The following is a 25,825-nucleotide window of genomic DNA, read 5'->3' as shown; positions in this document are numbered from 1 at the left end:
GGGTGTCTCTGGAGGCTCAGGAGAATTTGATTTTATCCTCTTCCTTACCTCAATTTGTTTCTGCATAAGGAATAGCAGACCTTTGCAGCCTGTTGGAAGCTGTTCAGTTCAGAGAACTTAGGAGGAAATAAGTGCAGCCTGTTGAACTGGCCAGTGAAGCATCCCTGAAACTGAATCTTGTAATCACAGCTTTTACGAAAGTCAGAATTTGATATGCCAGAATTTGGCCAATTTCCAGATTATTTCTCTTCCTCTTCCCTTTCTCCTTCTCCCTCATTATCCCTCTCAGTTTTAACTGCAGTTCTGCTTCTCTTTGCAGTGCCTTTCTCACTAAAACACTCACTGCTCCTCACTGCTCATTTTTCCTGTTCCAGGCAGATCTTGGACACGGAAGATGAACTCCAGGAGATCAAGTCGGATGCAGTTCCCTCTGAGGTGCGGGACTGGCTGGCCTCCACCTTCACGCAGCAGACCCGCGCCAAGGGACGTCGATCTGAGGAGAAGCCCAAGTTCCGCAGCATTGTGCATGCTGTTCAAGCTGGCATCTTTGTTGAGAGGTCTGGACGGAGTGCTGTGTGTGTGTGTGTGTGTGTGTGTGTGTGTGTGTGTGTGTTGTTGGAACAGGGCTGCTCCAGATGGGGATGGTCCTCCATCTGTTTCATGCGTTGGCCTAGTACATTGGCCCAATGAGTGGGTCCTGCCCCACAACTGTGCCTTGTTGGTGACTATATCAGGGTGCCCTGGCTATCATTTGGAAAGGAAAGGAGTAAGAAGGACCAGGGGCTCAGCTATACAGCTGTAAATAAAATGTTTTAAGTGTGTTGCCTCATGCAATATACAAATGTGACACTAGATGGCAATGGTGAGTTATGACAAATTCAGTATAGTTTTCAAAACGTTTTTTTAAAAAGCATTTTCACAGTGTTTTTTATATGTGGGTAGATTCCACCTGGGTTGAGCAAGCAGGAGGAGGAGGTGGAAGGCAGCAGACCCAGATAGATATAGTAAGGGCAAAGATAACATATAACCGAGGTGAGGAACATGAGGCCTTGTGGACCAAATGCATCCCTCCAGTCTTCTCTGTGCGGCTGTTGAAACTCTCCACAGGCAACGCCAGTTCTCCTTTGACCACACTCTTCACCAGCCCTGCTTCACACCCTCTTCAATTGTTTTGCCTGGCTGGAGCCTGTCCTTAAGCTGTGAGAACACCTCTTCTTTCTCTGGAAAGAGGACAGAGAAAGGCAACACGTACAGCCATTGACCCACCCACTTTTAGCCCTGGCCCCCAGGCTGAAAAAAGGGCTCCCCAACCTGATCTATAAGGTGCAAAGATTGAAAGTCAAGTCCCATTTGAATTTCCTGGGTTTGGAAGGATTGAGGACTGCTGGCCTGGTATGTAAGGAGAGGGTCTTGGATGCAGTATTTTATCCAGCACTCAGACATCTGGATACTCAGTGGGGTTTGGGAGATGTCTCTATGGGGATGCAGTCCAGATGTGCCATGGGGAGCCTGACCTGCTGTTATCTGCTCTGCAGGATGTTCCGTCGGACTTACACAGCGGTGGGGCCAAACTATTCTCCCTCTGTCATCAACTGCCTGAAGGTAATGCAGCTCTATTAGGGGGATGCTGGACTTACTGCCCAATCCTGCCCATGTCTACTCAGAAGTAAGCCCACTGAGTTTAAGAGGGCTGACTCCCAGGTAGGGGGGTGTGTAGGATTGCAGCCTTAACTTCGTTTGCTTCCTTCCTTGACGTGATGCTTCTGCACCGGCCCCAACCTCTCAAGCTGGTAGTTATTCACTCTGCTTTCTGGGGGGCAAAAAAGTAGAAGGCTGGTATTCATGCTGTGGGTCCCAGCACAAAATGGCTGCCATGAACAGCAAAAAGAAGGAGTCCTGGTGGTACTCTGTTCCAATGGATACTGTCCCAAAAAAGGCACTGATTGTTTATACCCTGACCCATTTTCTGTGATCAAGTTGCATGAGTCAAGGAAACTTTCCTAGCTTTCCTCCTTTGTTTTGCCGTAACTTTTTAAAAGAGAGACACTGGGGCTGAAAGCGGTGGTTTTTTATCAGGAATTAATGGCCTACAATCTTGTTGGATGCGTAGGGGACCAGCTACATCTCATCACTGCAAAAGCAAAATGCTTTTTGCACAGGCTTAAAGGAACTCTTTGTGGAAATACTTTTTGTTCAACATACTCCAAAGTTGAGAGATGGAAGGTTTCCTTTCTTCTGATGCTCATTCTTTCTCCATCTGTACCAGTTAAGTGCACTATGCTCAGGACATAGTCCTCCTTTTTTACATTTCTTTTTTGGCTTTTCTTGTGTAGACTCTTGACCTTTGGTTTTTTGATGTCTTTGCGCTGAATAAGGTGAGCGAGGACCATGCCTTGCGCACGATTGTCTTTGAACTGCTCACCCGCCACAACCTCAACAGCCGCTTCAAGGTAAGAAATAGCATGTGTATAATCACAGTGTTGTTATTATGATGATTTATTAAAGAGCTATTCCATACCCCTCCTACAAAATAAAGACTCCAGGGCACCAAACAAGCAGCTACCCTGAGCTCCAGAGCCCAAAAAAGAAAGCTTCTTCCAAGCCTGGGATGTTCTGTATTTAAAGGAAGTGATCTTTTTGTTAAGGGGCCCCCTTTTTAAGAGCAGGTCATTCCTCATTCTGGAACGCCCCAGCCCCTTAGGACAGAGAGATGCCCTTGAAGTTCATGCTGCCATAGGGCATAAGGGTCATTTCTTATTTCTGTTTTTCAAGAGGTTAGTGATGGGATAGTGCGGGTGGAGGACTCACGTGCATTCCGGACAAGGAACGTGATCGCCCTGGGATCTTCCACTTATAAACTGTCTCTTTGCCACTGTGTGTGTGTGTGCTGGAATCTTAAGTGAAGACTGGAGGGTTCTGCATCAGAGCATAGATGTCAGCCTGTGACTTTTTTTGTAAGGATGGGTCCCACACTGCATGCAAAAGATCCCAGGTTCAATTCCTGGCATATCTAGGTACTGGGAAAAAGCCATGCCAGAGACCCTGTGGGAGTTAGTGGGAGTGGGTGGCGCTGTCGTCTAAACCACTGAGCCTCTTTGGCTTGCCAGTCGGTGAGCTCCTGTTGCTCTATCCCAGCTCCTGCCAACCTAGCAGTTCGAAAGCACACTAGTGCAAGTAGATAAATAGCTACCACTATTAGCGGGAAGGTAAACAGTGTTTCCGTGCACTCTGGCACTCGTCGCGGCGTCTTGTCGCACCAGAAGCAGTTTAGTCCTGCTGGCCACATGACCCAGAAAGCTGTCAAACACCGGCTCCCTCGGCCTGAAAGCGAGATGAGCATCGTAACCCCATAGTTGCCTTTGACTGGACTTAACCGTCCAGGAGTCCTTTACCTTTTACCAAACTGAGTTAGATGGACTTCCTAGGTACGAGACAGCATCCTATATCCTTGACTACTCCCAGTGCTTTTCCCCACCAGGGGGTACGCAGGGGTACACATATCCCTAAACATTTTGTGAATCTATGTTTGGCCTCATTGAGGGGCAGTATTTCAATACTGTAGGAAAATGAGAGTACATTGTTAACCTTTTCATTTATCTCTAGATCCCCACAGTGTACCTCATGACATTCCTTGATGCGCTGGAGGCTGGTTATGGGAAATACAAGAACCCGTATCACAACCAGATACACGCTGCTGACGTCACCCAGACTGTGCACTGCTTCCTGCTTCGCACGGGCATGGTGGTGAGGGCACCATGTGGATATTCTGTCTGCTGGTTCTCTAACTGAGAAGTGTCTATGGTGCCATCTTGGAAAGCTCTTCTAGGTGTAGGCAAACTGGGAATCATGGGTCATTAATGCTCTTAGAAAGTGTGTTTCTCATCTTGGCCAAGTCCAGTAATGCAGTCCTAGATCACAGAAATGAAGGGTCCACTACATGACTAATGGTCCTAAGCCCTCTTTTACAGTCCATCTCTAGAAAATCTATATATGAAGCATTGACAGGGCTTTTATTTCAGTGGGAACTCACCAGAACTCAGTTCCAGCACCTCTCAGGTGGGTGCCATTGCCATGATAAGAGAACAAGGGAAACATTCCTGCACCCCCTTTTCTAGGAAAATAGCACTGAGCATTGATATCAATAACATAGCGACTCCTAGTGGCCTCTTTTGGTTTAACATAATGGCAGGAGCTGGAAAAGAGGTTTCTTTCTGAAGGCAACGATTCACTAAGCCAGACCCTTCTCTCCTCACAATCTCTTTCCTTGTTTGTTGCTGTGTTTTATTTCTAATAGATACTCTGTACCTTTAATAGCCATGCAACAGGCAGAAATCCAACCCATAAAACTTGCAGTTATTGCAATGGCGATTTTTCTGATTTATCTTCAGGTGCTGAAAGCACCTCTGTCAGTCGAAAAGAAGCCATAGTTCCTACTCTTCTTCCATATTTCCCTACCTTGTGCTGTGTGTTCAGACTGCTTCTGCCTCTTATTGCATCAGCGCTGCAATAGATTCCAGAGGGGTAGCTGGTTGGTTTCTTGGCAATGAAACAACAATAGAGTCTAGTGGCATCATAATAACGAACAAATGTATTGTGGTCTCATGGATCAGAGCCCATGTCATCAGATGAATGAGGAACCTGTGACACCCCAGATCCAATTGGACTCCAAGTCCCATCAGCCCCAGTCAGCATGGTCCAAGTATGATTGGGGTTGTAGTGCGGCAGTGCCTGGCCATAGCTGGGTGGTACAACAGGTGGCAGTCCCAGGTAAGGTTGAGAGAGATTCCCCATCGGGAATCCTAGAGAGCCACTGCCAGTCAGGATAGACAGTCCTAAGCTAGCGGGACCAATGGTTTGCCTTGATGTAAAGCAATTTCCTATTTCTCTATGGAGGTCACAGGCTTCATGCATCTGATGAAACGGGCTCTGGTCCACAGAAGTTTGTAATACAGCAAATCAGTAATTTAGCAGGGGTGGGAAACCGGAGACCTAGGAAACCTGAGGAAACTCTATGCAACCTGAAGGATGCCCAAAGGGGTGTGTGCAGAAATTAACTACTGTACAACAGTGAAAGTTATGTTTGTTGCTGCTCCTACTTTTGCCTCTGGCTCTGCCCATCACTGACATAAGGCTACAGGAAGGCTGCCCATAAGGAAACACATCCATTGGGATGGAAAGGGGTCCCCTATCCTGGCCATTAGGAAGCCACCAGAGCACTATGCTATTCTGAGGGTGATCCATGAGTATGAACTGGACTTGTTCACCCACACAGGAGAATATCCAACCAGGCAAAGAGATGTGAGGCTAGAGGGGATCCATCCTGGTGAATACTCTGGTGCAAATAGTATTTCCCCTCCTCTGTCTCTGCTGCTGGGCAAGGGAGGGCTCCCCACAGGTTCTGATGGCATCTCCTGTTTCTGTCCCCCTTTGCAGCACTGCCTGACAGAGATTGAGGTCCTGGCCATTGTCTTTGCGGCAGCAATCCATGACTATGAGCACACAGGGACCACTAACAGCTTCCACATCCAAACCAAGTGAGCAATATGGATCTGTTTCGTGTGTGTGTGTGTGTGTGTGTGAGAGAGAGAGAGAGAGAGAGAGAGAGAGAGAGAGAGAGAGAGGGAGAGAGAGGGAGAGAGGGAGAGGAAGAGGGAGATAGAGAGGCTTATTGGTACAATGGGCAGCAATTAAAAAAAAGTGAAAGAGAGTCTTTTGAGTGGTAGAGCATGTTCCAGTCCCTGACCTAGCATAGTAACAAACAAAAACAACCCCCCTCTGCAGTTTTAAAGGCCATGATGGTTTAAGCAGCCAAAGGCCTGAGAGAAGAGGAATGTTTTTGACGGGCACCTAAAGATATGTAGCAAAGGCACCAGGCGAGCCTCCCTGGGGAGAGCATTCCACAAATGGGGAGCCACTATAGAGAAGGCCCATTCTTGTGTTGCCACCCTCTGGACCTGTCTTGGAGGAGGCACATGAAGAAGGGCTTGAATATGGTGGCTCTGCCTGTCATTGGTTCTGGCTTCACTTACCGTTGGGCGTCCACCTTACCAGCTTCAATTGGCTCCAACCACCACTGCAGGCAAGTCTGTGCAGGTCAAACTATACCCCCTGTTCAATGCTTAGAGTGTTGGACTATGGCACCTGATATGCGTGTGGGTGCATGGGTGAAAATCAGAAGTGTTCGAATGTCTGCCCCAATCCCTGTGAAACAAGATTGGAATTGGAATTGCTAAAGCTGCCTCTGAACTGTACTGTTGTTCTTCCCTTCCCCAGGTCAGACACGGCCATTTTGTACAACGACCGCTCGGTGCTTGAGAACCACCACATCAGTGCTGTCTTCCGCATGATGCAGGAGGATGAGATGAACATCCTCGTCAACCTGACCAAGGACGAATTCGTGTGAGACCTCGTCCTCCTCCTGCCTGCCGGATTGGACTCACTCTTGCTGAGGAAGATGTTGCCTTGGAATGGGGGGAATGGGGGGGACTCTCCTGGAGGGGGCAGACATTGTGGGAGTCAAGCCAATGGTTTGCAACCACTGCTGTCAGCTAAAGTGGATAGGATTGTGGACACAGTGCCCTCTCATTGTGCAATGCTTACTTACTCAGAAATTGCCCCACTAAGTTGGGTGGGTTTAGGATTCCAGTTTTAAATACTTTGTTTTATTTAAGCTCATACGTGTTTCTGTTGAGCTCCTGATGGTCTCATTTCAGGTCCACACATCCAGTAGGCTTTGAATACACCACAGCAGGTATGGATAACCTTTGGCCTTCCAAATGTTGCTGAACTACATTTCTGTCATCTCTGTCATCTCTGGCCATTGGCCATGTTTGCTGAGGCTGATGGGAGTTGTGGTTGAACAACACCAGGAGGGCCAAGGTTCCCCACACCTGTGCTCTATATAGCACCAGATGCTCCCAGTTCATTCACTGGACCCACTTTTGGTCTCCATGTCTCTTTTACCTATTGATCATGGACAGAGAACTTGTGACCCTTTAGATGTTGGATTCAAACTCTGATTGGCTGCAGCCAGCATTGCCAATGGACAGGGATGATGGGTGTTGTAGCTTGGCAGCATCTGGAGGGGCATAGGTTCCTCACCCCGGCTGTTGAGGGTGATGACAGCAATACTGTAAGGACCAGGAAAACAGGAACTCATGACTTGTGCATCAGTACATGAAGCAAGGTCAGAATATTAGGCTTAATTCACAGAAGCAGCAAGTGAAGTTTGAATTTGTTTCTGGACTTTACCACTGGATTTCAGGTCTGAAAACAATGGCATTTCCAGGAAATCCATATGCTATAAATAGTATATAAATCGATATGGATTTGTTGCATGGGTTGATGAAGGCTGTGGCTCTCCCCTGCCTTCACTTGGAAATATACCCAGACTGCCAACACACCACATAAAAAGAAAGCACTTGCAATGTAGGAAAAACCAGCTACTCTGGAGTCAAAGTGCAGAGAACCTCACTTGTTCATTTCATGCACACACAGGCTCAGAGGCTTGGAATTTATGATGAGACTTTTAGCTGGAGTCAACTGGTGTAGGTGATAAGGGTCTGAGCTTCTCCAGATCCCTTCTTCCAAATGTTTTTTCATGCTTGCCCTGCTTGTCTCCTTGATTTCAACCCACATCACCTTCCTTGTTGTTGTTTAGTCATTTAGTCGTGCCCAACTCTTAGTGACCCCGTGGACCATAGCAGGCCAGAGCATCACCTTCCTAGGCAGCACCCTGGGTTTGGAACCCTTTCCTGGCCCAAGGCAGTTTCCAAACCCTTTTCACTACCCATATCCAGGCCTGCTTCCTGACCAGACTCAAAAGCAACCCATGGGTTGTTTCTGTAGGTCAACTTGACAGGGTCTATAGGCAGCTCACTTTTCATGATACATCACTTGGTTTTCGTGCAGGCCAGACCTCACCCCTTTCACTTTCTGTGAGAATTCCCTATTTGCAGATTGTGCAGTTGCTTTATACTTGCATGGATCACACCACTTGGAGAAAAAAAGAGGGGTATAGGAAAGACCCAGCTACACAGCTGCCCCCCCTCCCATACACTTCTGATGGGGTCCCATCATGTTTGGCTTCCTCCTGGAACTTACAGGACACCCTTATGCATGCTGGGTAGCCAGATGCTTTGTAACGATGGTCTGGATGTGCCTATACATGGAAGAAGTGTGATTATATCTTTTGTTCAGTCCTAAGAAATAGTGGGAGTAAGGTTTTGAGTTTTACAGAATTCTCCTTCAAACGCAGCTGCACAGGACTAAACAATTGCGATGATGATTACCTATTGAATCTGTTCATCTTCAGAAAAAGAATGAAATTGGATAGAGTTTGACAGACCCTGATAAATGTGTTATAGTTACTAAGGCCTTGCTGGGAGGCTTAACGTTGCAAAGGCTTCCTGGAGGCAAGAGTAAATGAGAAGATGTATTATATTTGGGAACACAGGCATTTATGTGACTCAGTACCATTTGAGCTTCTCATGACTCCTGGGATGCAGAGCAAAAGATAGAACCACCAATATTAGAGGTCATTTAGAAAGCACATCGCAGCAGTCTTATTACCTGACACACATCTTGGAACAGAATCAAAGATTATCTGCTCAAATCTAGCCATTCATGATGACCAAATGGATAGATCCTTTCTTTTCTCACCAAATGTCAGGGCTCCACTGGGTGTAAGGACCTGTGATGAGCCTGCTGGATCAGACCAGGAGCCCATCCAGTCCAGCATCCTGTTCTCACCGTGGCCGCCCAGGTGCCCGTGGGAAGCCTGAAAGCTGAGCTTGAGCACAACAGTACTCGGCACACCTTCACAGCAATTGGTATTCAGAGATCTACTGTCTCTGGCAGGGGAGGTAGAATATAGCCCTGTTGATAGTCATGTACCTCAGGAATGTGTCTAATCCTCTTTTAAAGCCATCCAGGTTGGTGGCCAGCATGGCCTACTGTGAGGGCAAGTTCCATAGTTAAACTAAAGAAGAAGAGGAGATAATGGTACAGGTGGTAGAGCTGTCACACAGAAAATACATGTGCCCTTCTGCCCCAAGGCAGAGCTAGATCCAATGGGTTCAAGTTACAGGAGGGTAGATTTTTGCTCGTGCACCATGAGAAACCTCTTGATGGTAAGAGCAGTTCAATAAAGGAAGCAATTACCCAGAGAGTTCGTGGGCTTGAAGCAGAGGATTTGGACAGCCTTCTGTTGGGGATGCTCTTGCTCTGGATTTCCTGCATTGTGCAGGACATTGGACTAGACCAGTGTTCTTGCATTCTTCAACCTTGAGTCCCAAGATGTTGTTACGACTACAACTCCCATCATCCACAGCTGATTTAGCTGTCTGTGGATTAGAGGAGTTCTAGTCCAATATCTGGGGAGACAAGAATAATAAACTATACAGCCTACGAGGCCCCTTCCAATTCTATGATTTTATGAAACACACAGGAAAAGTCTGTGTGAATATCTCTTTCCTTCTGTTTTGTGTGGTTCAGGGAACTCCGGTCACTTGTGATTGAAATGGTTCTGGCTACGGACATGTCCTGTCACTTCCAGCAAGTCAAGTCCATGAAAACCTCCCTGCAGCAGCTTGAGCGGTAAGTGGCAGAAGAAGGGGACTGCGGGGGAGGCAGGGGCACTGACCATATGGCATGGATGGAGGTGCCCAAGGGAGGGGTGATAGGGACAGTGGGACCTGAGTCCTATTTTTTTCCAGCCTTGCAGAGTAACAGTGACTTGGTAAGGCCGGGGATGTCCAGCTAGCAGTGTTCCAGTGAATGTGATGACATCACAAATCTGGCTAGACAACCAGAGCTGGCCATGTGCTGATGTAACAATTCAGAGCAAGGGCAATGCTTTGAAGCAAGGTCTGAAGCCCAAAGGGAGAGGGGCTTATTTCAGCCTAGCTCTAGTTATGCTGGGGAACCTGTCCTCTATTAATGGCATTTCACTAAAGGAGTTACGCAAAGAAAAGTCATGGGGCTTTTCAAAAGGAGCAGGTTTTGTGGGAATGGTACCAGCAGAAGGACTCTGTTTTTCTAAGAATAGACCAAAGAAAGGCAGAAGAGCAGCAGCACAGAAGCAGTGTGAGCGAGGTGGAGGAGAAGCAATTTATTTAGCCCATTATGTTTTGAGTCATGGACTTGTAGAATTGAGGTTCCAGCCTCCAGCAATGGAGGAATATTTTGCCCAATGTGGGGCTTGAAGCCATGACTCTGAGATTAAGAGTCTCATTCTCTACTAATTGAGCCACTAACTTATCTAGAATGTCATGACTTATTTTCAGGAGTTCTGGTTGTACTGAAGCACAGAGGCCCATAAATATAGACGTGGCTTACCAGTCAGCCATTATTTTTGGTTGCCATTTCTGACATGCACAGAGGGCTTGAGAAAAGGGCAGGAGAAAAATGAGAAACAGCAGAACTTTCCCCCAAGTTCCCCAGTGGCTTGGAAGGGACTCTCCCTTTTTCTTGCCTGCTTGAAAACTGCAGTGGAAATAAGATTTTCACAATAGGGATCTGTGTGGTGCTATGTGACCTGCTTGGCCAGAGGGCTAAGATCACTTGTCTGTGGTCAGTTGGCAAGTGGCCTTGTGGCTGCCTTACCCTGTAGGGTGAAGGTGGGGTATGCCAGAGGTAAGATCCTACTCTATCCTCATTATTTCCATGATAATACTTTTCCAGAATTGACAAGTCAAAAGCACTCTCCTTGTTGCTGCATGCAGCCGACATCAGCCACCCCACCAAACAGTGGACGGTGCACTCCCGATGGACCAAGGCCCTCATGGAAGAATTCTTCCGACAGGTATATCCTGTGACCTCTGTGACCCAGAGGCCTGTTTCCTCTGGGATTATTACGCTTGCGTACAAAACAGACACACAAGTAAGGGGCGCATGCATGTAATTTTACATTCTTGCCTTCAAATTATTTGCAAGCAAGAAAGGAATCTCCCCCACCTTCCTTCCACCGTGAGTATGCTGAAAGGCAAATCCATGAAAATATGCTTGTGTGTTCCTTTCAGTATTGAGTGCAGTTTTGATCTACAGTTTGGGATCTACCGTAGTTTTGAATTGGAAGTGTGAAATATTTTGTAGGAGGCATCCCTTAGAGAAAGTTGCTGAAATATACAGAGGTAGAAGGGCTAGGATTCCTGAGCAGAGACTAAGAGCTGTGTTGAAGGAAGAACCATAACCCCCCTGACTGTTGCAAGCCATCTATTTGTGATCTCCAGGCAATGTATCTTATCAGGTGGCCTGTTTGTTTTCATTTCCCCTCCCCATGCTGCCAGTCTGTAGCCATGGGAACATGTGGGTTTGGTTTTAAACACACCCAACCAAAGCAAAGATTCTCAGGATTTCACAGCAATTGCAGCCTTTCCCCTGAAGAGTGATAGTCTGTGCTTCACAGCACAATAGTAGCCATGCTTGCTACCCTGGGATCAGTCTGCTTGGCTCAGATGTCTTGCTCTTAGGGTTGGTTCTGATGCTGCTTTTGCTTTCTCTAGGGTGACAAAGAGGCTGAGCTTGGTTTGCCTTTCTCCCCTTTGTGTGACCGTACATCCACACTGGTGGCTCAGTCCCAGATTGGTGAGTTGCACAATACCAGGCTGTATTCTTTGGTGAGGCCCTCACGACCAGCATCTCCTTCCCTAGTGGGGCTCAACACCTGTCCTGCTCCATCTGCCACCTTATTTCATCCTGCTGTCATTCTTGCCCACTGAGGTGCACCACGGTGCCTGGGGGAGCGGAGGAGTCCACAGCCCTGTTGTTAAGGCCTCTTCCTTTCCACAGGCTTCATTGATTTCATCGTGGAGCCCACTTTCCAAGTTCTGACGGACGTAGCTGAGAAGATGGTCATCCCCCTGGTGGAGGAGGGCTCCAAGAACAAATCCTCCAGCCAGCAGAGCAGGTTTGTACACAGGGGGGGCTGGGGTGGAGAGGAGCACTGGCATGGAGAAGCAGCCAGAACCAGTTCCAAAGGGAGAGGGACCGGCTTCTTCAGTATCATGTGCTGTGCCACAAGTTCCCAACATTCTGTCACATGCTAATGTGACCAATAAAAAATAACCCAGGGTGATGATAGGGCAATGGTAGGTGGCTTGGTTCTCAGTGGCTGAGCTCACCAGGGACAAGAGAGCTGGGTTGGTCCATTGGTGTACTTGAGTGAAGCCCATTCGTGTTACCTAATGGTACTCTCCATACCATGGACTACATCCTCCCTACTTGGGATAGCACCCCTGGGTAGCATACCTGCAGTCCTCCAATCGTAATGACAAGCCAGTTTCCTGATACAGTGGAACCTGGGTTTTCAAATGTAATCCATTCCGGAAGACTGTTCGACTTCCGAAGCGTTAGAAAACTGAAGATCAAAGGGCAGTCAGCAGAATCCATTGACAAAATGGAGAAACACGCCTCGGAAGCCATTTGAAAATGGAAGCAATTACTTCTGGATTTTTGACGTTCAGGTTCCGAATTGTTTGTCAACAGAGACGTTTGAGAACCGAGGTTCCACTGTATTCTGTTATGCTGTTAGTTCAGCCTTCTGCAAGATATTTTAGAATTAAGTCCCGTCAGGCTCAGCCATGATGGGCAATGGTCTGGGATGATGAGAGTTGTGGTCTAATAACATCAGGAGCAGGAGCGGTCAATGTGGTGCCCAATGACACTGTTGGACTACAACTCCCATCAGCCCCTGCCAACACAGCCAATGTTCAGGGATGATCAGCACTGCAGTTCAACCAGCCCTGGCCTGGAGGGTACGCATGTTGGGGGAGTCTGCACAGAGTTTAGGGGCAATGCAGATGTGAGCAGGCCTGTTTCTCATTGAGGAAAGGAGGGCGTGGAGTTTAATACCCCGCTCCACCAATAGTGTCCCTGGATGTACCCTTTTATTTTTCCAGTAAATGCATGCTTTTCATTCACTGCTATGCAGGAAAATAATACAATAGGAACAGAGCAAGATGCTTTATGCTAGGTTACATCAAGCCCACAATTTTTCCTCTTGGCTGCTGTGGCCAAGTGCTGTGGGCACTTCCCGTCTTTGGCAGACTAATTCTCCTTTAACTGGAGCTGCCAGGCATTGAACTTGGTACCTGAGCTCTAGACTCTCCCAGGATGCTGGTTGGCCCAGCCATTGCGGATGTGGATGGAGAGGCAGGGACAATGCATCTTGCCAGGGACCAGTTTCCCACATTGAGCCTGCTTGTCCCAGTGCTGGGGATTTGGGGGAAACAGGGCTGGTCCAAGTCCGAGGTGAAGGCCAAGATGGTGCCCCCCTGCCCCCTTTCATGTATAAGGAATAGCGGCTGAGTCTTACTTCAACACTGTCAATAGGAAAGTGACCTCCACAGCAGCTGGGGGTGTGCCATGTGGCATACACAGCATGCCTAACCCCTCAGCAACTGCCACCTGAGGTGGCTGCCTCATTGCCTTATGGAAGGGCCGGCCCTGGAGGGGAAGTTCAGCTTTTGAAGAAAAAAAAGAGTTTGGATTTGATATCCCACTTTATCACTACCGGAAGGAGTCTCAAAGCGGCTAACATTCTCCTTTCCCTTCCTCCCCCACAACGAACACTCTGTGAAGTGAGTGGGGCTGAGAGACTTCTGAGAAGTGTGACTAGCCCAAGGTCACCAGCAGCTGCAGGTGGAGGAGCGGGGAAGCGAACCCGGTTCACCAGATTACGAGTCTACCTCTCTTAAGCACTACACCACACTGGCTCTCTGAAGCATGTTTGCTGTGGGAGAGTCAGCCAGCCTTCTTTCTTTTGAAGAATAATAGGGCCTTTTTTCATTTCCCACCCCTCCCTGTGAGTTTTGGGGGCTGTGGAGTGCTTCCCCTCTTGACTGCCTCTCGCCTGCTTGTCAGGGGAAGGCAGCGAGGACCAAAGGGAGCCTGTGTCAGCCGGTGAGATCAATTGGAACCTTTCAAGGTACCAGCTCCGACAGAGCTTGTGTGTCCCCAAACTCCCGTGAGGCAAGCGCCAAGCAGCACAGCCAGCGGCAATGTCGGGCTTCACATAAACGGGCCCCTTTGTAGCTGGAAGTTGCCTTGGCCTGGCTCACTATGCAGGCTGTTCTTTGTGCACCTGGCTTGGGGATGCCCAAGGGAGAAACATGGATCCTTCCACCCGCCCCGCCCCTGCTCCTCTTCCTGTCTTGGTTGTCACTCCCAAAGCGGGGCAAGTTCACAGGAGAGTCTTTAATTTGATTGGATTTTTATTTGTATTACTATTTTTTTATTTATTTTATAAAATATTGTTTATTTTATTTTTTAAAAAAGAATACCTCCTCCCTTCCAGTTTGAAAACGGAACAGGGGTGGGGAACTTGTGGTCTTCCAGCTCCCATCCATTCCAGAGGGGATGGGTGGTCTGGTCCAGCAATATCTGAAGCACCCCAGGTTTCCCCATCCCTGACTTAAAATGTGCAATACAAAATAGGAGTTGGGGGCGGGGAGACTAAGAGCAGTTGATTTGCTCCGCAGAGATCAAGGCTAAGTGAGGGACTATAAAGTGGAAGCATGGCCAAAACCAGGGAAGTGCTTCCAGGGGCCCCGAGTTTGTCCCTAGAGGGAGACCAGGCAGCAGTCCAGCCAGCGTGACTGTCTCTGGCCGGGCGCTGCGTGGCAGGAACAGCCCTTTACGGTCCTTGTCTCTGGGGATTTGCAAGCTTCCTCTGATGGTGTCTCTCACTTCCTGCAGTTCCCACTGGCGCCAGCCCTCTGTCGATGAGCATGCTGAACTGGGAGAAATCAATGCTGACATCAACAGCTTCCGTTCCACCTGGACGAAGTACATCCAAGAGAACAAGCAGAAGTGGAAGGAGCGAGCTGCCAGTGGTATGGGCTGACGGTGGGGCAGAGGGATGTCTTTCTTTGTGAGTAGGGGACAGATTTAGTTGTGTTGGATCAATTTTCCTGGTCAAGTTTGTAAGGGAGCTGTGGTCAATACTGCCCCTTCCCCAAACTGTTAATAAAAAATAAAAAATAGTGGGCTCCATGACATGCATGCGCATGTAATATGTAAATTCAACCCAAACATCCACTTCCTGACCTTGTAACAAAAAGACCGTTAAGAACCAGCCCTTGAACACAATCTGATTGCCATTGATGTAATCATTCTTTCTCTTAATTTCCATTTGCATCTTCCCTAATGCCTCTCTAGCTGCTTTACCCTTCTTTAGATTTCTCCTTTTCTTGTATTTTCTCCCTTCTGACTTTGCTCTTTTTTTAGATCAAGTAGTTGTTTTATCTCACTATATTATAAAAAGATATTTTCTACTGGGTATGTTTTTCTATATATCTTTGAATAAGTATTAATAAATAAAATTTAAATAAAATAAAAAGAGGGAGCCAGCACATAAAAGGCCCTGCTCTTGCCATGCCTCTCCTAATGCTCTTGTCGTGTTGTATTCATGTCCCGCTCTTCTACGGCAAGTACAATAAGAGCAGCTTATAAGCAAGAATAAATAGAAAAGTTAATATGTAAATCCATCAACATGACCGATAGATTATTTTGTTAAAAAAAGTAAACAGACCTAACACTAGCATTTCCTAATCTCAGTTTATCCAGTTCTTGAGCAATGTATGCTTGTTCTGGTATTCACACATCAATTGGTACTGGACGGTACATTTAAAGCACTTTTCTACCACTTTAATAGTCATGGCCTCCTCCAAAGAATCCTGGGAATTCTAGCTCTGTGTGGGGTCTGTGTAACAACTCTCAACATTCTTAACACGCTACATTTCCCAGGTTTCTTTGGGGAAAGCCAAGACTGTTAAAGTGGTAGAATAGTGCTTTAAATGCATAGAGTGGATGCGACCCAAGTTCTTTATGGCATTTCCCTCCCTTCTTTTGGACCATTGACAGGGAACCTTTGGCCCTCTGGATATACAGTAGGTACTCATCCTACTCTGGCTGGGGCCGGTGGGATTTGGAGTCCAAAGTCTGTAGGGGGTTCACAGGTTTCCTGTTCCCTCTCCTTTTTCAGGGCCTACATCTTCCTAAGCCCCCCTTGTCTCACCTTACCTGCCCCCTCCCTCCTCCCGACCTTCTGCTGGGTCTCTTGATCTTGGCGCCTGACCCACAACCTCCTGATGCTGATGCCTTTCCCCCTCCTTAGGAATTACAAACCAGACATCCATTGACGAGCTCTCACCCTGCGAGGAGGAGGCGCGCACGCCTGGAAACCAGCACAATCAGAATGGCAACGTGGAATAGCACAGTCCGTGAGGGAGCAAGGTGAGTGCTTGCTTGCCTGCTGATCAGGGGCGCTGCTAGGGATTCTAAGAGAGCTGGGAGACCAAGCTTGTGACGCAAATCCCCATCATATTTATATTTCCTGATTTATATGCACAGATGCAAATAAATTTAAGATTGAGGGGATTGGAATCTCACTGGTGTTTTGCATCATACTCAGCAGGCCTGTAAGCCAAGTTTGTATTTTTTAAATAATAAGAGGCTAAGATTAAAAAGTGGGGAGGGGAAAGAGATAGGGAGTCTAGGGCCAGCACAAAAGAACTGGGGTCTGGGGCCACTGGGCTACCTCCTAACAACACCCCTGCATTGATGACTTGCTTGTCCCAGAACAGGGGTGGATTTAATGAACCTTAAGCATCAGGGCCCCGAATCCCAGAGGGACCCCAAAAGTGATTAGTCCACATTGCCTAATTTTTTTGGTGGGGGGTCTAGTAGACCCAATTGGAGTTGCACAGCTTAAATTGATTAATTTTTTGGTGTGCTCATTTCAACAATCCCAAAGTTTGAGAGTCAGTAGCACAGATGTTGTAAAGGTGTGGTGATTTGCCATGGAACAACCCCAGTGAAGAAGAGAACAGTAGTTACCCAGATCTTGTTGCTGGTTGCGAAGGGGCCCCATGACAGTCCCCAAAATGCAGGTTTGCCACTGTCCCCGAATTTCAATAATCCAAGAGGGGCAGGGAAGAAGAAACAGCCCTGCATCAAGGAAGCTGCTGCCTTCTTCTTGACATAGCAGTTTTCTGTGCAGAGGGTGTTTGTTTGTTTGTTTTTAGTGGCAGAACATTCAGGTGTGTGAAATAACACCCCACCTAGCTAGTTTTTAATAAGCAATAATTGTGCCCCAGATTTTTGCAGCTTAGTGGTATAGTCCAGATGCAGGCTTATTACCTGAGAGCAAGGCTGGAGAACGTGTGGCCCTTCATACATTTGTTGGACTCAGCCCTGGCTAGCATGGCCAATAGTCCTAGATGATGCGAGTTGTAATCCTGCAACATCGGGGGGGGGGGGCAGTTTCCTCAGCCCCACTCTAATGCAGGGTTCTTCAACTTTGGGCCCCCCCAGATACTAGGGGACTACAACTCCCATCATCCCCAGCCACCTTTAACCAATGATCTGGAATGATGGGAGTTGTAGCCCAACAAAATATGAGGATCTGCCCTGCTCTATTCAAACTCAAAGTATTGTTGTTGCTTTCTTGCTCTTATTTTCAAAGGTTATTGTTAATTTTGTTATTTCCCAATCAGAATTATTTTCATGATTTAACTCTGGTGGAAGGTATGAATGGCTTCCTTCCTATCCAGACCATGGACACGCTCCCGACTCTGACTCTTGAGGCTGTTTCTGTTTTTCCTGGCAGGTCTCCGACACAATTTACTCCAAAGTCTTCAGTACCATCGACAAAGCACCATTCGCACAGGGAGGGAGCCTCCCCAGGCTCGAGAAGGGTGTGATATGAATGTGACCATCAATACTACTAGTAATAATATTAATAATGATAAATGCAACTGTTAATGAGTCAACAATGTCGACATCACACAGCACCCACTGCCTGCCCCATCCCTGAGTTGCAGAGAATGAGAGAGACACATACCCCCCCCCCCATGTAACTGTTAGAATTCCTGCTCCATGATTGCAGTCATGGGATTTTTGTCTATCCCATCCCCCAAGCACCAGTGGATGAGCAAATGGCCTCGGCAACACTGAGGGCTTACACTCACATCCACCCTCCCCCTCCCTGCTGTGCCAAACGGGCCGGGTAAGGCTTCTCACTGCCAATCCAGCGAAGTGACTGCCGAGACCGCTGCCACATTTTTTTACTGTATTGGCTGAAATTGCACTTTGGAGGAGAGTGTCAAGGCAATGGAGCAATGGCAATGTCAAGGCAATGGAGCAATGTCAAGGCAATGGAGGCAATGGAGAGTGTCAAGGCAATTGCACCCCTGCATGATCAGTATGGCTCCTAGCTGGCCTCAGGGGTGGACTAAATTAATGGCATCTCAAGAGTCCCCTCCCCCCCATGTATGAGGTTCCAGCTGCAGTTCTCCTCCTGGGGCAGTTTGCCGACATCTCTCACAAGCCTAGTCCCTTGTATCAAAATGTGTATGCCCTATACTCAGCCTCCCATTTTTATGAAGCCAGATCAGCCAGCCTCTCTCAACTCGCTAAAGCATTAGATTGGCTCAGATCTGCTGTGTATCGAATCTCACATCTCTGGAGCAATAGTTATATTGCACCGTGGAATAGCTCCACCCAACCCAAGCCCTAAGTGGATGCCACTGCCGTCAACTGCGGTTCCACTTCTGAGATGAGATTTAGGCATCTGTTGGAGAGTCGCAGGCACCCATTTTTCTGGGAGCTACTTGGTCACATGGGTTGGGGGGGCGTGAAGAGGAAGAGTTGAATTGCAGTTCCTCATCCTATCCATAGACTGAATCCATTCTGTCTGTCTATAGGGGATAAGCAGTATGGAAGTTGGATGGACCTTATGCCTGCTGGTTATTCTGCAGCTACTGGGTTCTGGGCATAGATAGCTCACAGGATGTCCTAGTGGTGCATCTTCTATGGACTGATGCATTGATCTGTGCATTTGTGGGATCTCAAAAGCCAGTTCATGGGCTTGAATGGTCTTTAGTTAAGGACCCTGTTTCCCTTTTTGATTGGTGCAATCGTATCGCTGTGTGCAATGGAGATGTGAGGCAGGCTTGTATGAATGTGAAGAGAGGAGAGCAAAGCGTTTTGCAGATCAGGACCAGGGTTTAACATGAGCCAGAATCCATTTTTAATGCTAGGGCTTTGCTGAGTTCTGGCTACAGACACCCCCACATATCTTCCAGAAGGTATGTCTTCCAGGTAAGCTTTCTAGGTAAGCTTGAACCTCAGCATTCATCCTCTCTCTCTCTTTCAAGAAGTGAGCCATAAGAGAATCAGGGTTTTGGATCCTCATTGGATTGTAGCTGAGGCTGAGACGCATCGCAGAACACGTACATGGAGCATCTCTTGTGAGTTCTCATGAGATTTGGGGTCATCTGTTGAGTTAAAGGGTTGAACTGGCCAGTTCCCAGCCTGGAGAAGTCTTCCTTCATGGAATGTCAACCCAAATGCTGCCCCTAGAAGCTGATATAACACAGTAGTACCCATATGTACCCTTCCTGGCAACCTAGTAGTTTGAAAGCACGTCAGAGTGCAAGTAGATAAATAGGTACCGCTCTGGCGGGAAGGTAAATGGCGTTTCCGTGTGCTGCTCTGATACGCCAGAAGTGGCTAAGTCATGCTGGCCACATGACCTGGAAGCTGTATGCCGGCTCCCTTGGCCAGTAAAGCGAAATGAGCGCCACAACCCCAGAGTCATCCGTGACTGGACCTAATGGTCAGGGCTCCCTTTACCTTTACCCTTATGCTACTGTGCATATGTTCATCTGCAGCAGATATAGGGGACCTGTGGCCCTCCAGATGTTGCTGAACAACACCTCCCATCAACCTTGGCAAGCGTAGCCAAGGGCCAGGGAAATGGGAGCTGATGTTCAGCAAGGCTGGCAGGCCAGAGGTTCCTCACACTCTGATCTATAGCATAAGGAAGTATAGTATTGGAAATAGAGGTCGCCAGCAAGAAGTTGAATGACATGGTGAAATTGGGTTGAGAGACAAATTGAGTGCATGGTGAAGCAACCACATGATGCTTCAGCACTTGCCAAACTATGCATGGACCTTGACAATCCATGTTCTCAATATGACCATAGGACCTGACTCAAAATTATGGCAGCAAGTCACTTGGAGAAATTATGCCTTAGGCCAATCTTTACATTCATATATTAAAGCATATGGTTCAGTCTCATGAGGGCTGTGCCACTGTAGAATGCCCGCTGAAGGAATGGCAGATGAAATGCTCCCTGGCTCAAAATCCCTGTCTGTGGAAAGGCAGCATGTCAAGGAAAGGAGTTTCAACATGACTTCTTCCCAATACGCTCAATTGTCTCTCAATCTGTGTGTATCACACACACACACACACACACACACACACAGGAAAGCATTTCAACCACTTTGTATGGTTTTTTAGCTACAGGGTCCTGAGCACCAAGTAAATGCATGAAACATAGTCCTGCATCCACACACTGGGCTGATTGGTGCAGGGGCTCCAAGAACAAAGGAAAAGGCGGACTGTTCTGACTTATTTTAAGAATACCTCAGTGCATTCTGGGGCAATGTGGCTAGGCATATTGACATGGACAAGCTTTCAGGCAGAAGGAGAGAGAGGGTTGCATTCAGTGCTAGTCCCCCTCAGAATAGACTAACTTAGGTTCATCAGCTTCATTGGCTCTGCTCTGAATAGGGCTAGCACTGGATACAATCTCCAGAGACTGTAGTCAGGTGAGTTGGGGGTCTCTGGCCAAGAACCCATTTTGAAGCTGCTGAAGGTGTGCAAGAAGTGAAAAATCTCCCATCTTTGTGGCAGGACAGGATGCCCCCTCCATTCCTTCGCAACCAATGTCTGTCCTAGCCTGAAATCTCTCATCATATGACTTGTGTGATTTGGGACTCACTTCCTCCCTAGCTGTAAGCACTTGGAATGGGGACCTGGTTGAGAATTTGCTCTTTGGGGCTTCTTCAGCTATGACTTCCTGTCCGGTGCTTTGAATGCTTCCCTTGAGACTTAATGAGGCTGAATAAGGAATGTCAAGGGCTGGAGCTACCTTCACCCCAACTCTGCAGTTTCTTCCAGAGTGTCCAACCTAGAAGAAACTTGCAGCTCCCGTCTCCAGCCTCTTTGTCCTCCAACTCCCAGCCCCAGAACTTTGTAAATATCCTCTTTGTCAACACATTTGGTCCGTGGAACTCTGTATGTGTCTGTACCTCAGACATAATTTTTCTACCATGCAGTAGCTCTTCTTTCTTTTTGGTTTTGTTTCTTGAACTCCGATTCTTATATTATAACAGCTCCATACAATGCAGAATTCCAAATTATGCGCATGTAAAAGAAACTTAATAAAAGAATAAAAGGAAAGTGATGATCAACAACAGCAAATAAAAGGGAAGGGGAAGAGACACAAATGGCTGGTTCTCCTGGTTTCTGTCCATCAGAAATACCACAATAAGCACCTTGCAAGCAGGGATGGATGCCACAGCTTGTTTCTGACTTGTGTCCTTTTCTCATGTGATCACTGATTGTCAATTGAACCCCATTTCCCCATAAATCTGGTTTCTTTATTTAAAAATGCCCCCAGATTTGCATTTCAGTAAGCAGTTTTAGGAGCCTTGGAAGCTGCCTGACCGTGTCCCTCAAGGGCTTGAGGCAGGGCTCTCTCCCCCAGGGGATTGCTCTACCACTAAGTGCCATTCCCTAAAGTAGTTTCTCAAAATACGTGTTTCCAAATGCATTTAATCTCAAAAGACGGGTTTTAAAGCCGATCTCGATGCTTTTTCTGAGCCAAGAAGTACAGCACCACAATTGCATTCCAATCTGAATTTTTGTCCAGGAGCTGTAGATCAAGTGAGCCTGTATCACAATGTGAAAAGATCAAATTCCTCAAGCATCCCTGCTGGCAGAAGGCAGTGCTTGTCAAGGCTTGATAAAGAGGGGATGATGATTGGCGGTGGGGAGGTCCTTGCAAAACAGCCCCTGTAGAATGAAACAGTTATGTGATGGGAAACAGCTGCCCCCCCCCCAGTAGCCGGTGACAATTGTCAGGGTCACTGTGTTATATGTATGCAGTGAGAGTCAGCAGGAGGTGTGATGGTGGTTATGGGGAATGACCCAGACTTGATAAGCTTATTAATGGGGCCCCAGAGCCATTGCATGCAAACTGAGTGTCAGTTGGTGGAAATTCCCAGTCCTGAAAGGGAGACTCAACCTCCTTCTGGATCCTTCCTGCTCAGCTCCTTGGCCAATACAGACTCTCAACCCACCTTCGCTACTTTCCATTTGGAGTGGGGATGTGGCTGCCACTTTTATTGATCCGCAGGGTCAGTGAGGTCGGCCCATTAGCAATTTCTCCCATGGACTATCCCTACCATGTTTTAAGCAAATCTGTGTGTCACACAGGTAAGAAAATGAGTTGCATTCCGGTGTAAATGGAAAGCTATGGTTGGAAAGCTAGTTCACACATAGTGCTAAACCAAACCACAGTTTAGCACAAATGCATGCACACATTAGTGTTTCTGTAAATTTCAATAGTTGCCCTCCAGCTCAGGTGCCCCTGCTGCCGTCATGAGCAGCATGGCTTGGTTTAGCATTGCATCCAAACTTGGGCTCATGGTGTGTCTGGAGCAGGGGCAGAGGAAGGGGGTGCAGTGGGGGTGGGTCACCCTGGGTATCACCACTGAAGGGGGTGATAAAACGCAGGGCGGCACTCACTGCGGGGCCTGCAGTGCGCCCAAGCCATGCGTCACTCCTGGGAGAGATGCAGTGGTTTGGCTCTGCACTGCCTAAACGGTCTGCCTGCTGCCTCCCCCCAGCTGTGGGACAGCTGAGAGGGAGGAGGCAGGCAGACTCCTCGGAGGCCCCGCAGAGTGTCCTGCCCCGGCTCACACACGCCTCCCCAGGACCTGATTGGCTTGCTCCGCCACTGGTCTGGAGTGAGGCAAACCGTGAGTTTGGGCTCAAAAAACACTCCTAGCTGAACCATGGCTCAGCTCGCAGCAGCAGGAGTACCAGGAGAGGAGAGAACAGCTGCTGTGAACTTCTCTCTAGCAACCTGCACACGAAGCCATAGTTCATATTGTGAATCATTGTGTGAAATTCAGGCATACCTTTAGCTCTGCATCTTTATGCTGCACACAAAGTTAAATCAGAACTGGCAAGTAGGATAGCATCTACATTTCATTTAGTCACCAGAGTGTCAGCCAGGACTGCACTGGGACTCCTGGGTGTCAGTTGTCCTCTTCCTTCTCATTTTCTTATTTTGATGGGTTTGTCCCCAGACACTGTCAGGCAGAATCTCTTCCTCTCAAACACACCACTAAAAGAGAGGTGAACCCGTGGCCCTCCTGGTGTTGCTTTCATAAATCCACCAGCTTCATAGTTGTGTCTTCTAATAAGGAAGACAGGCTCTGACTCTTGCCTTCGGTGTCAGACGAAGATGGTATGTAATGCTGGCCGAGAGGCATTTTTGCAGACCAAGGAAAAACATCCTTGACAGCACTGCTGAGGCTGAAAGACGGAGCCCTGCCATGTTGTCATAGCAGCACACAAGCCACTTAGGGCAAACGAGTGATTTTGGAACTCAAAAACCAAGCAAAGATGACCCGTTTAATAAAGAAATAGAATTCACATGTGTGATGGGGGAAGAGAGCCCAGAATGGTGGTCCGGATATGTAAAACTCTGCCAACGATTCAGGAATGCACAATGTACAACTGATGAGAAACTCAAGTGGGATCTCTGATATCTCGGACCTGTGTATCTAGCCTGCAGCCACCCCTTTTGCGGGTGGAGCAATGAGTGTGTTAATAAAGGCATGCAGCACCTTTCCCCAAAATGGTGCCCTCCAAATGTTGCTAGAGGTACAATCCACCTTCCCTGCCCCATTGCCTATTCTGGCTGAGGTGGATGGGAATTGGACTGCAACAAAATCTGAAGGGTGATGACTTAGGGAAGGCTGGCAGGATAAAGGCCCATGTCATATTGAGGCTTTGGCTTAAAACACCAGTGTAAGAGCCACGGATCTGTCCTCCACTCCTTCGTCTAGGCTGCATTCAGCTGGTTTCTTTATGACAGGGAAGCCTTGACTGCATTTTCTATTACATAAGAGCAAAATTCAAAATACTGGTAGTATGTCTAGCATAAAGAGAAAAAATAGCTATTTCAAGCACTCACGACTGTGTTACTCTAACGTCCCAGGAAATAAGCAGACCTATTTTTGTTTAATGTGTGACAAATACTGGAGGTTATGCACACACGACTGAGGCCTGCAGGTTGTTTCAAGGGAGGAAAACCTGCTACTCTCTCCCAGAAGGCACTGTTGTATCTTGTCACTCCCAAAGAAAGGACAGCTCAGCTGGAGAAGGAATAAAGAGGAGGTTGTCATTTGTTCAGATTCCCCCCACAATGATAGGCAGGAAGCTTTTAGATGGCCGTCCAGATATTTTGGACTATAGTTCCCATCATCCCTGACAGCCTGAGGCTAATGGGACATGGAGTCCCAACCACTTTTGGAGGCTTCCAAGTTCCCCCATTCCTGCTCTACTTACTGTTCCCATCCTAGTTTCCTTCCAAAGCATGATAGGAGGAGCTGCAGATTTTCCCAGCCTGCACCTATCTATGGCTACAGTAGAAAGCAATAAAAAATTGTAGAAATCAGTACTGGACAGCTAGGAAAACATCATTGTAGAGTATAGAAAAATGAGGTCTAAGGGAATAAAATCATCTAGCTGGTGGCCTAGATCTCTCCCACAGCAGATGAAATAATGGTAAACCTATTTTTAAGCTGTACTACATAAGTGAGACTGCAGGTGGAAGCTTATGTGACTGAATGCTCTTCTACCCAACAATGACTACTACTACAACAAAATATTTGTATATAAAAAATGGCACATCAGAGAAAGAGCTAAGTTAGAATTCTCTGCAGTTCTTGGCATAAAGAAATCTATCGTGTGTGCTGGGAGTGCACAAGCATGTGCCTCACTCCCCACCCCCCAGCTCTTAAAGTGGCTCAGCTCCAGGCATAAGACTTTACAAACTCATCTGCTGTTCTGGAGAACTGGGCCAGTGATAAATGTACAATATGGAGATTTCTCCAGCTCTGCTAACTAACAAACATACTCTCTAGTGCTGATTCACCTTTTTCTACTTCAACACCTAAAACATGAGCCCAAGCCCAAAACTGAATAGACATCCTCCCCTAGGCCATTGGACATTTCATTTAAAAAGAAAGAAAGGGGGGGCATTACAAACATCTGAACAGCAATTGAAATCTTTTTTTTTTAAAAAAAAATTCTTTAAAGAAAACTGCTGTGTGATATTCCCGTATGTAGGCATGAGCTCCGCCTGTGTTCAGACGTAACCTCCATTCCTGAAGCAGTGCATCACCTATGGAACAAACAAACAAAGTTTGTAGAACAGGCTCTTCAAAATGGCTGCTGAAGACCAAGGTTAGTTTTAAAGTGAAGCTGGGATATGCACAAGAGTTTAATTATTCTGTGACAAATGTGGCAAAGGTGTTTGCTATCTTGTCTGATACCTATTTCAATCATTACTTCTGATCACCTCATCTGAAATAGGGAGATCTAGGAGCTGGAAAAGATATAGAAACAGACAATCACAAAAACCAAGGGTTTGGATCATTTTCCTTACAAAAGGCAGGGATAGCTCACCTGTGGCAGTTCAGATGTTACTGGACTACAACTCCCATCATCTTTGGCCATTGGCTGTGCTGACTGGGCCAGATGGGGATTGTAGTCCAACAACAGCTGGAGGGCTAAATTTTCTTCCCCTCTGCTGTAAGAAAAGGCTAAAGAGTGTGGGACTATTTTGGGTGGGTGGGTGAGGACAGAGTATATGAAATTATGCATGGGCATGGAGAGAGTTCAGAGATGCATTTTTCTTCATGGCTCATAATACTAGGACTTAGGGTCACCTAA

General features: G+C 47.3%; 2 protein-coding genes across 5 annotated transcripts in view; one reads left to right on the top strand and one right to left on the bottom strand.

The window, feature by feature from the left end:
• PDE1B (phosphodiesterase 1B) overlaps positions 1–25,122 on the top strand; it is a 139,327-nt gene extending 114,205 nt beyond the window's left edge. For all 3 annotated transcript variants that reach the window (XM_083729203.1, XM_083729204.1, XM_083729205.1), the window contains exons 4-17: positions 375–557; positions 1,536–1,602; positions 2,334–2,450; positions 3,604–3,744; positions 5,434–5,534; positions 6,274–6,399; positions 9,496–9,597; positions 10,684–10,804; positions 11,505–11,586; positions 11,791–11,908; positions 14,698–14,834; positions 16,118–16,236; positions 17,612–18,119; positions 18,183–25,122. In XM_083729203.1, the coding sequence (XP_083585329.1) occupies positions 375–557; positions 1,536–1,602; positions 2,334–2,450; positions 3,604–3,744; positions 5,434–5,534; positions 6,274–6,399; positions 9,496–9,597; positions 10,684–10,804; positions 11,505–11,586; positions 11,791–11,908; positions 14,698–14,834; positions 16,118–16,215 (1,393 nt within the window). In that variant the 3' untranslated portion in view covers positions 16,216–16,236; positions 17,612–18,119; positions 18,183–25,122. The remainder of the gene's footprint in view (positions 1–374; positions 558–1,535; positions 1,603–2,333; positions 2,451–3,603; positions 3,745–5,433; positions 5,535–6,273; positions 6,400–9,495; positions 9,598–10,683; positions 10,805–11,504; positions 11,587–11,790; positions 11,909–14,697; positions 14,835–16,117; positions 16,237–17,611; positions 18,120–18,182) is intronic.
• PPP1R1A (protein phosphatase 1 regulatory inhibitor subunit 1A) overlaps positions 23,479–25,825 on the bottom strand; it is a 71,526-nt gene continuing 69,179 nt past the window's right edge. For both annotated transcript variants that reach the window (XM_083729276.1, XM_083729277.1), the window contains exon 7: positions 23,479–25,274. In XM_083729276.1, coding sequence (XP_083585402.1) covers positions 25,271–25,274 — 4 coding nt within the window. In that variant the 3' untranslated portion in view covers positions 23,479–25,270. The remainder of the gene's footprint in view (positions 25,275–25,825) is intronic.

The sequence above is a fragment of the Podarcis gaigeae genome (genome assembly GCF_964106915.1).
Source record: "Podarcis gaigeae genome assembly, chromosome: 2".
In the NCBI taxonomy this organism is placed as follows: domain Eukaryota; kingdom Metazoa; phylum Chordata; class Lepidosauria; order Squamata; family Lacertidae; genus Podarcis; species Podarcis gaigeae.
The sequence above is the reverse complement of the archived record's forward strand: the minus strand, read 5'-3'. Positions and strand labels throughout refer to the sequence as shown.